Source organism: Leishmania major, chromosome 34, assembly GCF_000002725.2.
Source record: "Leishmania major strain Friedlin complete genome, chromosome 34".
Classification (NCBI taxonomy): Eukaryota; Euglenozoa; class Kinetoplastea; order Trypanosomatida; family Trypanosomatidae; genus Leishmania; species Leishmania major.
In genome coordinates, this window is record NC_007286.2 from 1062169 (window position 1) to 1074937 (window position 12769).

Genomic DNA, 12769 nt, shown 5'->3' on the forward strand with positions numbered 1-12769 from the left:
CAGACACGCCAACGCCTGGGACTTGCTCTCGTCTCGTCGAGCAAACAAGGACAGGAGAAGTACTCATAACACACCAAAGACGCAAGGGGAATGTGCCGCGGGCAAAGCAACGCAACAGAAAGCGGCGCCACACACCCAGGCGCACGCGCACAACGTGAGCGTAGCGGCGCCAGTCAGCGACAAGGTGGAGAAGGAGATTCGGGAAGCCGATTTCCGTGGCATCGGATTCGTTTAAAGTGCCCCTTTGTTGCTTTGTAGGATGCTTCGAATCAATCATGCGAGCGCAGCGCCGCCCTCTCTGCGAGAGCCTGCAGCACACGCGCGCGCTCTGGGTTGGCCATGGATACGAGAGACACAGCGTGATCCGGATCTGCAAGAAAGCAGCAGCACACGTCAGCGCCCATCAACGCCCAGAGAGATTTCCATACCGCACCAGCTGCCAAGAGAGGCGCAATCGCAGGCGACTGTAAGCGCGAGAAACCCCGACTACCGAAGATGGTAACGCTACAAGAAACATGGACGACGCACCGCTCGCGTTCACAGCGGGACTTCTTTCACGGTTCTCTTTTTCGTCTTGAGTCAAGGCTACCGCGCACCACGTAAACACGGCAGGCAAAAGAAACGCACAGGAAAAACAGACAACACCAGCAGCGCACTCATTCTGCACTAAAACAGGAGTCATGCCCACTCTGCCTTCACTACCCCTGGCCTGCCACAGCCCCTCCCCCCTTTATCGCGTGGTGCGAAGCACCGGTGGACACGCGCGTCGCAGCAATGGGCCAGCGCACTCATGCGAGAGCACGGCCCCCTGCCCCGACCTCCACCCGCCCCCGCTCTGCAGGCCGCCTCACAGCCGCTCCCCCATCATGCAGGTCACCACCCCTGATGCATCGCTCGCGAGGTGGCTCAGGCTCCCCCCACCACCACACCAGTAGGCAGTGTGAGGGCGGGAGGGTGGGATGCGTCTCCAGTCGCGCGGACACCCCGCCTACTCATAGGGATGGCACAAGCTGTGCGTACAGACGCAGGTTGCTCCGACGCCACGCCGTCCAGGACCTCACCGCCGACACCAGCAGCGACACATCGCTCTGGCATGCCCGCATCGTAGGCGCCCGACCCTGACACCACCAGAAGCTGGTTGGGCATCTGTCAGGGATAGAAAGGAGGGGCTGCTGGGCTTAACCACAGAGTTGGGTAGTGCACATTGTGAAACCGCGCACTGTGAGGAGTTCCATCCTCCCCCCTCTGTTCCCCGTCACGAAGGGTGAGCAAAGAGGTGCTAAGAGCAATAGCAGCAACGGCGTCTGAAGCGGCCGAGATGATGCCGTAGGAAAAGGCAGACGGAAAGATGGTCACGCTCGCGCAGGGGTGATGCGTGTGCCAGCGCGTGCGCGTTTGTGGCTCACGCAGAGGTGCGACAGAGGATGAGCAAGAAAACAGGGAGAGGAGCCGCTGGGGCGGAGACGAGGGCCGCAAACGCGACCACCTCCCCTCTACTGCAGCACAAGAACGGTGGAAGTGCTTGGAACGGCAAGGAGGAGTGAAAAGACGTAGCCGCAGTTGATGGCGATTGTGATCGGTGCAGAGGAGGCCGAAGCACCGTCGGCCGCTATGAGGATGCGGCCTCCGCAAAGTATTGAGCCCGCAGGGCGGCCGCCAGCTCCACATTCACGGGGAAGAGAAGCTCTGCCTTGTCGTCTGACACCTGCTGCACCGTTCCCGCGGTCGTGCCGAGCCCCCGAACTGCCTCCTCGTAGAGCCTGCGCGTCTCCGTGTCCCTGTACAGCAGCACCGATTGAACTGGCATGATCGTGGGACTGGTGCCCAAGATGAAGAGCGACTTGCTTTCGAGAATGTCCTTTAGGGTGAGCTTGGCATGCTGCACACTGCCGAGGCCGCACGCCTGCACGACCCGGTACGTTGTCTTGAGCGTGATCCCGACGAGGATGTCTTCCTCGGCACTGCACCACCACGTTCCGTCCGACTTCTGCAAAAGGTAGTTCGACCGCGAACCCTCGGGAACGAGGTAAGCGTCGGCGGCGTCGTGCACGAGTAGCACCTCATACACGTCATTCTCAGCCAGATAGGCGTTAGCACGATCGCGCAGCCCCATCTGGGCCACTTTCGCATTGGGATTGGTGCGGTGCGCGTTAAACAGCAAGCCGAGCTTGGCACCTTCGCGGTACATGGACTCTGAGGGGTAAGATGACTTGACAAGCATGACAATGCCAGGAATCGGGAACGCCTCTTCTTGTGTGGTGGAGGCAGCGGTGGCCGGAATCCAGGACAGTAACTTCACGTTCCTTTCGGTGGCGCCGTCCAGGTAAACGCCCGGCGACTCGATATACGCCTGCAGACGCGACTGAACAAGAGACCGCAGCTGGGCTGGGAGGGCGTGCACCGGGGCGGCAAGGGCAAGACTGTGCGTGAAGCGCTCAGCATAAGATTTCTTGAACAGTATATGGCCATTTCGTGAGCGCATGACGTCGTAGACAAGCTGGTACGTCGGTGCAGCGTCGTCCGCTGCACCACCGGCGGCAGCGCTGCTGAAGGCCTTTGCCTCGATGACTAACGGTGTTGCGGACGCATCGGCGAGGGAGGCGAAAAAGTGGACGAAGCCGCAGCTTTGCTCCGCCGCCACCATCCGGCGCACAACAAGAGGGATGCGCTCCATCGTGTTTTGCCCACGTCCGCTGTAGGAATGTGCCCGTCCACTTGTCCGGAGGTGAAACACCAGCATGGAGCGAGAGGTAAGTGGATGTTGTCGGGAGGGGCGGATGCGGGTGTGTGGCATCCGTGGGGAGGACAGTCGTGCAATGAAAAACGGAGAGGGGAAGGTGAGCAGAAGGTCGAGTGGGACGTGCACGCACGACATGAAAACACACTGGAGCGTCGGGCATGCGCAAAGAAAACAGCAACAAAAAGGAATACCGGTCACACAATGGCGTTCGAGAGCGGAGCCTCCGCTTTTCTTGCACACCGATCGGCTCTCGCTCTACCACCACCACCACCACCACCACCACCCACGTGCAGCTGATATCGGTCCATGCGGTCCAGCAGACGAAAGAGAAGCACATTGCTAACAGGGTGCGCACTGCACAGGAGTGAGGAATATAGCTGGAATCTTGTTTGCTTGACTCCTGTGGCTCTTTTCCTGGTATTATTATCCAGTTGACTTGGAAGATTTACAGGCGATAAAGTGAGCGCAAGACCGAACGCACAATGGGCACAGGTACTAACGATCACACTCGCATACGCGAGTGGAAAGCAGCCAAGACCGAGCAAAACACATACACACTAACGGCTGAGATGTCACGTCGGCGAGGACGAAAAGGCGGGCACAGCCTCCAGCCGCTCCGGGTCGCACGGCGATCAACCTTGAGCACAAGAATGGAGGGTGAGGGAGTGCGCGCTCCAGGAGGACAGGAAGCGCCGACGCCGCCTCGAGCATGAAACGCGTGCGTCATCACCGCCTTCTCCACTTCCTGCTTGGCTCAGTCGCGCTTTGCCTTTAGTGAAGATTTACCTGCCTTGGAGGCTGCCTCTTTCTTGGCAAGCTCGATGCCCTCAGCCAACAACCTCTTGTCCGCCTCACTCCGCAGGCGCACCAGGCGCGTCACTAGCTGCGTACTGAACGCCTCCGTGCTAAACCTCTCGAGGACGCGGGCGCGACCTTGTGCACCGACCTTGGCTGCGTAGACCGGGTCACGCGCAAAGCACGCCATCTTCTCCGCAAACGCCGCCGGCTCCGGCGATGACAAGAGCCCGCCGCACTTTGACGGGTCTTCCAGCTCCACGCTGCCGACGCTCTCGCACGGGCCGCCATCGGCGATCGCGACAACCGGCTTCGAGTACGCCATGGCCTCCACCGGCACAATGCCAAAGTGTTCACGAGAGGGCGTGTACACGAGTGCCCGCATCTCAGACAGCAGCACCGCCTTTTCATCGTCGCTGATGTTCTTGAGGCAGCGCACCTGGGATGCTGGAATGCGCAGCTTCGCTGTCGCAAGCGCCGCAAGCTCGTCGGCGTACTGCACGTTCTCCGCCAACCGGGGGTCGTAGCCGCCGGCGATGATCAGCATCAGCGGCTTCTTGCTCTCTGCGTTCTTGAACTCGCCCGTCGACAGCAGGAGCGCGAAGGCCTCGATGGCCAGCTCGATATTTTTTTTACGCTCGTAGCGGTTGATGGAGACGAAGGTGACAGCGCTGCTCACTGCCTGCTTCAGCTCCCGCAACGCTGCAGACTTGGACAAGGCGTCCTCTGTCACCTCGCGTACCTTCGTCTCCACCGGCGGGTAAAAGATATCGGTGGTCTCGTGGATTTTGTCGGCCAGCGTCGGGAACGTGTCGATGCACACCTGGCGCGAGAACTTGGAGTTGCACACGATGCTCGTTGCAAACTTCATGGAAGAAGCCTCCACCTGGTCGAAGAAGCCGCGATAGATCGCGTGCCACGGAGCCACACCAGAGCCGGCGCTTTTGAAGGTCCCGTCTGGGTTGCGGTTCGGGTCACAGAGCCGGTCAGGGAAGTGGCTGTAGAAGAGTATCGGTGTTCTGCCGGCGAACAAGTGGAGGGCCGGCATCGCCGCCGCCACCTGATCTACAACGAAGCAGTCTGTGTTCGGAAAGCTCCAGCATGTCGCGAAGGCGGCGAAACCCATGCGAATCGTGGCGCACAGCACCTTGGCGTGACCGAAGATACTGGCGGGCAGCGCGCTGCCCCGCACCACAATGCGCACCGTTCCATCCGTCGTCTCCTTGAAGGCTCGACTTCGGTCGTGGTGACTCGTGACGATGATCACCTCAACGAGGCGGATCGATTGGCGCTTCTGGAGTCCAACAGCGGCGTCGATAATCAGCCGTTCCGCGCCACCGATGCCGAGGTCCGGGTGGAGAAAGGCGACGCGCAGCGGCTCCTTGGACAGCAAGTCAGCTGACGCACCGGTCTCAGGCGCTTCGCCCTCACCTCCCCTCTCCTCCGCCGCACGGTTCCCCAAAGGCCCGTGCAGTTTTTCGTAAGCCTCGACAACCCTCTTCCGCCGCTGAACGTACATCTCCGTCGTCCGGATGCGCACAAACATAATGAAGTAGTTCACCACACACGCCGCCCCGAAGGCGTAGAGGAAACCGAGCAGCATGAGCTCCATTTTCGTCGGTTCTGCTCCCTCGCGATGAGCTCGCCTGTTTCGCCTTTTTCTCGAGGCTGAGAGAGAGAGAGAGAGACAAAGAAGAGGAGTCAAAGGACGAGAAGAACATGAAAAGAAGAACAAAGCATCACTTTAACACACGCATAGGTCGGATACGACTTGGACTGGAAGGGAGAGACGGGCGTGGTGTGTAGGGGTGAGGCGTGTGTAGAGGTGAGCAGATGCAGCATGCGATGCAGCCGATGCAAGGCCGATCTTGTCGCTGAGAAAACGCAGACACGAAACGAATAAAAATAGAAGAATGATAGAGATAGCGGCAGCAGCGACAAGAAACACGGCCACGCGGATGGAAGAGAGCGGTAGCTGTATACACACACACACACATATATATATATATGTGTGTGTGTATGAAAAGCGAGCACTTGCTCTGCACGATCGCGCCACTCGGAACGCGTGAATGCGCTCTGTTCAAAGGGGTGGAGGTGGATGATTGAAGGCGGCAAGGGGGCGGCAGAGGGAGTTTAGACGTGGAGGTGCCACAGGGAGAGAGAAAAAGAGAGGAGGCGGAAGGGGAGATGGACGCAAACCGTTTCGAGATCGCCCCAACTGCCAGTTGCTGAAAAGACAGCCGGTGCAAAAGGATTGGAAAAAAAGAGAGAACGAGGTGCAGGGGGGGGGGGAAGGTGTATGTGAGAAAACAGTGATGCCGTATACAGCGGTCCCCCCACCACCACCCAATGAGGTGGAGAGGGGAGGCCGAGGAGAGCGTTACATTTGCGGCAAGCCAAGAGCACATGGTTGTGTTGCGGTGCCGTCGGAAGACGCCGCCTCGTAGCCTACTCCGCCTCCAGTGAGTGGCGACTCTGAATACCATTGTCATGCGCTCCAGTACGCTCAAAGAAACGCTGGCGTTCGTTTTTTTTTGTTTGCTTTCCGCAGAGGCTGATGTTCCGTCTAGTAAAATATGTGCGTCGCTTCCCCGATGCGCATTCGCCCAACATGGAGAGTGCCCCTGAAACTAGATATGCGCTGCCTACGGTGCTGAACAGCGCACACACCGTCGACGCGAGTTTGTCCAACGACACGCCCAAGCGTGCTGTCCTTCTCGGCCGTCGAGCATACCACCAAGCCGTGCACACTCTTCAGTTGCGGTATTTACTTTGCTTTTCCTTTGCTCTTCGAGCTACACAAGCCACCGCCAACACTCACCTCACAGTCCATCACGACTGTCTCCTGCCTGTCCCGACACGATCGCCCTTGCTGCTGAGCGCGCGGATAAGAGAAAGAGGGAGGGGCAAGAGCGAGGCAATAGAAAATATACAGCGGCCGATAAGACGGCAGGGCATCCCCTTCAGGAAGGCAGAAAGGCTCGGAGGGGAAAAGGGGGAAGAGGGAAGAACCACAGACGATTCCGTGAGATATGCCGGTACACGCAAGGGCGAAACCACAACACAACAGCAAAAAAAAGAAGAAAACAGATGAGACTCACATCAAAAAAAAAGCCTGCCGACAGGCACGCACATACACACGCACATACATAGAAGCGAAAAAGTAATAATAATAAGAGAGAGGAGGAACTCTCTCGACATCTGTCCCTCTTCTCCTCTCTTAAGGAGCAGCACACACACACACACACAGAGCAACGCAACATCGGAGAGAGGCCCAGACATCCAACACACAAAAGGAAAAGAAAACGAAGCATCTACGCTCACACCTCGCCGGCGCGCACAGAAACAGAGGCACAAACACCTGCTCGTACATGCACGCATTCACATGCACATTCACACAGAGAGGGACAAGCGTTAGCATGCCCAAGTGCCTCGAGTAGACGCAGGACACATCACGAGAAAGAGAGAAACGGACAAAAAAACAGGGGGAAGGCGAACATACTTGTGAGCGAGCGGAACCGAGAAAGAAAAACAAAGGTGGAAGGGGGGGGGGGGCGGCACCGTCGGAAAGCAAGCGTAAATACAAATCATAGGAAAAGGACGACAAAGGCGAGCGAAAAGGGACACAGCAAAAAGGGGCAGCCTTCTCTAATCACGGAAAAACAAAGAAGAGGACATGGAGACATGAAACTCACAAAGAGTGAAGGCAAAACCAGCACGAAGTACAATACCAAAAGATCGCGGGGGAGGGTGGCGGAGAAGCCGCCAACTAGCGACATGTCGGTTTTGCTTTCGAATGCGCAAGCGGCGTTTCGAGTCTGCGCGACGACGCACAGAAACTGCACCAAGCGAGCCAATCAACCGAGGAATCCGACCACCCCCACGCGCGCTACCCGAGTCTAGCGTACGGGGTGCAGTTAAAGACGGCCAACATGAAGAACAAGACGAAGCTGGCAACCCCATATATTACGCAGCATAGAAAGGCAGAACAAAGCGTGAACATCGCCAGAGAGAGAGAGAAACCGAAAATATCACGGAAGAGGAGGAGGGAGAGGAGGTGGGGAAGGGACAAGAGGCAGACGCAGTAAGTGGGCCATGCAATCAACAAGAGCGCAGTGCAATAAAAAAAAAGCAAAGACGAAACGGAAGAGCAGAAACGAATCAGTCATAGCGGACGAGAGCGAGACGCTCCTGTTCGTTTGTCGTACCCCACCAGGAGCAGAGGGTGTCCGAAGAGGTGAAAGGAGGCCGGTGGCAGAGGCGCTACTGCGCCTTTCCGTCCGCGCACACGGGCGACTCCGTGCGTGACACTACCAAAAGCCGTTGCCGCCGGCGCGGTGACGACCGCGGTAGTAGTCGTTCGCGTTGCCACCGCTGTACGTGGAGGAGAAATTGAACCCGCCAGCACGCGTGAAGCGCTCTCGATCCTGCTTCGCGTCGTACTCGCGCCTCTTCCCGGCATCCACCAAGGTGGCATACGCTTCACTGATAATTTTGAACTTGTGCTCGGCCCGCTCGCGCTCGACTTCATCCAGGCCAATGCACTTGTCTGGGTGCCACCGCAGCGAGAGCTCGCGGTACTTGAGCTTGATCTCTCGCTCTGTCGCGGTGCGAGAGACACCTAATTGAAAGTAAAAGTCTCTCTCCTTCTCCGCCTCCTTGGCCAGGTTCTGCTCTGCCGCTCTCAGCTCCCGGGCCAGCTCGCGGTCAGTGCTGTCGTACTCGATCGCCTTCTTGAAGTCCCGCACGGCGGCAAAGTGGTCGCCAAGGTGTTCGTGGCAGCGCGCGCGGCGCGCGTACGCCTTGTAGAACTCCTTGTCGATCTGCAGCGTCTTGGTGCAGTCCTCGACGCCCTCCCGGTAGCGACCCAACTCCTTATACGCGGCGGCGCGGTTGCAGTAGAGCACGCGCAGCACCTGATCGTTGTCAGCGGCGGCCTGAATAGCGACCGTGTAGTACTCGGCCGCCGGGCCGTAGTTCTTCTTGTTGAAGTTTGAGTTGCCCTTCTGCTTTCCGTCGTCAACGGCATCAATCTTTTTCAGAAGCTCGTTACAGGCGTCATCCAGCTGCGCCGCGTCCACGATGCACTTCCGCGCCCGCTCAAAGTACTCGAAGCCAGAGAGGTAGAGGCACTCGCTCATGATGCGGCACGCAGCCGGGGTGCGCGTGGAGTACGAGAGCGCCTCGAGCACCTCCACAGCGCGCATGTAATGGCGCTGCTCCCGCAGCGACTCGGCACTCCGAACTCGGAACGGCACGGTATCGCTGAACTGAGCGACCAACATCCGGTACTGCTCATCGCCTTCCGGGGTACCGAAGCAACGCTCGGCGTGGCGGTACGCCTCGAGGCCACTCTTGTACCGGGCAAGCTCCGCCTCCATGTCGCTGGTCAAGCTATCCCTCGGCGTGCTCTCCATGATCTCCATGGCACGCTTCAGGTTTCCCATGGTGCAGGCAGAGCGAGCGGCGCGCGACAGCATCTTCACGCTGCTCGGGTCCAGGCGCACTACCTCGAGGCAGTCTTCAATGCACTCGTTGTACCGTTGCGCCATATAGTGGGCAGCACTACGGTTGCCGTAGAGGAATTTGGCGTTCGACTGATGATCCATCGGCTGCAGCTTGATTGCCTTGGTGTACAGCTCCAATGCAGCGACGTACTCCGCGTTCTCATACTTGCGGTCCGCCTCCAGCTTATACTGTCGGCTCGTGATGCCGTTAGGCTTCCCGGTGGCTGCTGCCGGGGCGGCTCGCGCGGCGATGGCAGCGCTTCTGCGCGTCGTGATCTCCGCGCGGCTAGAGGCTTCAGCGCTACCAATCTGGTGGCGCTCGGCCGTCTCAGCATCCGTCAGCTCCGCTAAGACCGCTTGCATCGCCGCTGTGGAGGTGGCAGAAGTCGTAGCCGGCGAGCCGGGCGAAGCGACAGCCGCCGTCTCCTCTTTTGCCGTCGACTCGGCGCCGTTGGGCTGCGTGGCGCTCACTGGAAGAGGTCGCTTCGCGCGCAGAATGCGGCGATCGCCCACAAAGTCGTCGTTTGGCTCAGGCAGTCCTGCTGCCGCCTTCAGCGCTCGAAGCACCTCTCGCAGCGGTCGCGGCAACTCTATGATGTGGGTACCTGGCAAGGCCAGAGCGCAACGCCGGCACGCTACCGACGCATGCGCCCCGATGAGCACAACATCTACCACTACCTTGGCACACAAAGCACATCTGAGGTGTCGCTCGGAGAGGTTCTTGGCAAACTCCATCACCCCGGGATGCTCATCGTTGGCGGCGGCGCCGCTTGCGTTAACCGAACTGCGCAAAGCGTGGCCGCTGCTGGCCCCGCCTCCGTTGCTGACGTTCGGGGCCAAGGTGGATGTAGGGCTCGTCTGCTGCTGTGACAGTCCCGTCGCGGCGGCACTCGCGCCGATCGGGCGGCGACTGAAAACGGTGAAGCCGTTCTCGTCTTTCGGGTCCGTAAATCGAGCTGTGACCCCGTTGACACCGCGATGGGCAAAAGCACCACCTTGTAGCTTGTCTGTCGCGCCAGCTCGGACGCCGCTCATCTTGTTGACGTTGAGGTTATTTGGATAGGCCAGGCCGCTCGCGCTGGCGGTGGCCGTGTTCAGCGACAGCTCTGGCGAGCGGTTCCCCGCATCGGTGCCGACGTTGCGCGGGTCGACGGTGGGCTGCTCCAACTGAGACGAGGAGGAGGCCGATGAAGACGCCACTTCCGGCTCCATTCCAAGGGCAGTACTCATGGCGCGCGCGTTTGTGATTGGGGAGTCGAGGGAAGCGAGCGGGGAGAACAGGTGAGAAACTATGCAGAGGCGTGCGTTGTGTCCTTCGCACTTCTGCGAGTGGGCGGCTGGGAGGGCTAGTTGGTTCACCAGCAACGGTAATGGCCGGCACGGTCAGCGCCTTGTCGATGCCGTCTTGCTATTGCGTTGTTTCTGAATGGCAGAGGCGTGGGCACACGAAGACCAATATGAGCGTATGCCACCGCCTCGTGATTGAGCCGGCCTGTGTTCTCCGACAGTCGCCCTTTTTTTCTTTGTTTTCTTTTTGCGATCTATGAACGTCACCGAAAGCGTGGAGGGGATTGTCTGGTGCACACGTGGCGCGTTCTCTCCAAGTGGTCCCCTCGGAGTGCCGGGTGATGACGGGGAAAGGAGACGAAAGGAGAGGGTGCAGGTTTCTATGTCGCTCACGTGAAAGCAGACGACTGTGCAAGGCCAAGCGACGCGCGACGGCGAGAGAGGAAATTGTGTACGCAGTTGTGAACAGATACGACTTCGAAAACCCGGGTGCTCGCACAGCTGCGTGCACACAAACACGCAGGAGGGGAGAGAGAGAGAGAGAAAGAGCACCGATCAGCAGTGAACCACGGGCAGCAGGCACGACTAGGAGGAGGGTAGGGGGGGGGCTCGAGAAATCTGATCGCTTGGAAGCCGGACGACAACAACGAGAAAAAGGCGTGGCGAAAAGAAAACGAAAAACTGCGAAAGAGCAGCGCCACAGCGAAAGTGAAAGAGACAAAACACAGACCATACACACATACACAAAAACACAAACACCACAGGAAAAAAAGGAAAACAGCGGCGCACGCACGGCGTTGAGGAAGAATGTGTGGTAATCCGTTGCAGAGGCGAGACGCCGGGGAGAGAGAGAAGAATGGAAAGGTATAGATGCGTGCTTAGATGTGCGTGTGAGGTGAGGGAGGAGGGGGTCTGAGCGTCGCGGGAGCTATTTGAACAGGGCCTACACCACAGGAGAGCAAGCAAGGCGCGGGAAGGGCAGGAGTGAGGCTGCGGTCGACACGGGCGGCAGCCCGGGGTCTCTAGGAGGAAGAAGTAAAAGGAAAGGGAAGGTGCCAGTCTGATAGAGGACCAAGTGAATAACGGAGCGGTAGTCCGGTACGCGGTTTCACGGTCGGGAAGCAGAGGGTATGCAAAAGAAGAGCCAAGCCGCACTCACAAGCAAACGAAATTACGCTGTGGCGGGAGTATGAGGAAGGCGGTGAGGAGCCGTCCAAGCACCTCCCCGACTGCAAGGTGACAATCAGAAACAAACAAAAAGCTGATGCTCGGGGCTAACACCGCAGCAGCAGGAAAGGTACAGAGGCGCGACCACGAGTTGCTGCCCTTCACTGCGGGAAGAGTACTGTCAAGGGGAGGGGGAGAGAAAGGAGGAGGCGCGGGATTATCGTCCCCCGATGCGAGAAGCTACATAAAGGTGGGCAATACGAATTCGCAATTCAACGCCGTTCCGCGTTGACGAGCAAACACAAGGACAGGAGGAGGAAGAGGCGCAGGAGGGTAGGGAAGGGGGGTGTTTCAAAGACGCGAGATCCGCGCACGTGGAATGTTGGAGTCGAAAAAAAAAGGAATCGGAGGAAAGCAGAATGGGAGGCAGTGGTAGATGCATCGATGCCGCGCGATAGAGAACGGAAGCAGCCGGTGGCGCTACCCTTTGGTGTTTCTTCGCACTTCCAATGAGCACAGAACTACCTCAGCTCCTAGCGAGCAAGCGGGTAGCTGGCGTCACCCTCTTTCTTTCGTGCCGCCTGCCACGAGAGCTGTGCAGCAAAGGCGAACAAGAAGCAGAGGAAGCCGTCCGCCCATGAAGGATGCGCTGCAAATCGCCACATCTTACTACGTTCGATTTCAGCTTGTCACGGAAGCTACTGTTGTTTTAGGCCCGTCCGTTTGTGTGTTTCGCTTTTTGTTGTTGCCTCACGCACTTACACGAGCGTGAGGGCCTAGGTTGTGGGTGTGCACCCAAGCACAAGCACGCGTAGAAGAATCCCCGAGTCGGCGGCGTATACCATACGCTGAAACGCTTAGTCATTAACCCAACGCCCCACACACCAAAAAAAAAAACGCAAGCAACGAAGCGGTCCGCAAAAACGCGCGCGCGCCACCATCACGCGCTCTTTGTTCGCGAACGCAGACAACCATGAACGTGCGTTGAGAAAGCACATATTCACCCGCGTATGCGCGACTGAGCAGCTTCGAGCCGTACGCGGAACGAGCGAGAGGGCGAGCAACACAAAAAAACGCGGAAAAAGGAGCATGAACTAGTGCCTTCAACCACGCACCAGCAAAGACATCAACTTGCGCCAGGAGTGGGCTGGCAGGGGCAAAACAGTGCGTGTACACACACTCCCAATATACATCGTTACATATGCGAGTAGGCATTCGGGAACGACGAGCGGGTTGTGAACGTGGCAACAAAAATACCAAAGGCGGCATGCTT

At 58.5% G+C, this 12769-nt stretch overlaps 3 protein-coding genes across 3 annotated transcripts; all 3 read right to left on the reverse strand.

The window, feature by feature from the left end:
- Positions 1 to 1609: 1609 nt before the first annotated feature.
- LMJF_34_2410 (conserved hypothetical protein) lies at positions 1610 to 2875 on the reverse strand (the record flags this gene model as incomplete). Its single annotated transcript, XM_001686287.1, has 1 exon — positions 1610 to 2875. The coding sequence occupies one exon, from the start codon at positions 2873 to 2875 to the stop codon at positions 1610 to 1612; it is 1266 nt and encodes a 421-aa protein (XP_001686339.1).
- Positions 2876 to 3494: 619 nt separating this feature from the next.
- LMJF_34_2420 (putative dolichyl-P-Man:GDP-Man1GlcNAc2-PP-dolichyl alpha-1,3-mannosyltransferase) lies at positions 3495 to 5147 on the reverse strand (the record flags this gene model as incomplete). The annotated part of the gene is made up of 1 exon (XM_001686288.1): positions 3495 to 5147. One exon carries the CDS (start codon positions 5145 to 5147, stop codon positions 3495 to 3497), a length of 1653 nt encoding a protein of 550 aa, XP_001686340.1.
- Positions 5148 to 7845: 2698 nt separating this feature from the next.
- LMJF_34_2430 (DNAj-like protein) lies at positions 7846 to 10272 on the reverse strand (the record flags this gene model as incomplete). The annotated part of the gene is made up of 1 exon (XM_001686289.1): positions 7846 to 10272. One exon carries the CDS (start codon positions 10270 to 10272, stop codon positions 7846 to 7848), a length of 2427 nt encoding a protein of 808 aa, XP_001686341.1.
- Between the last annotated feature and the right edge of the window lie 2497 nt (positions 10273 to 12769).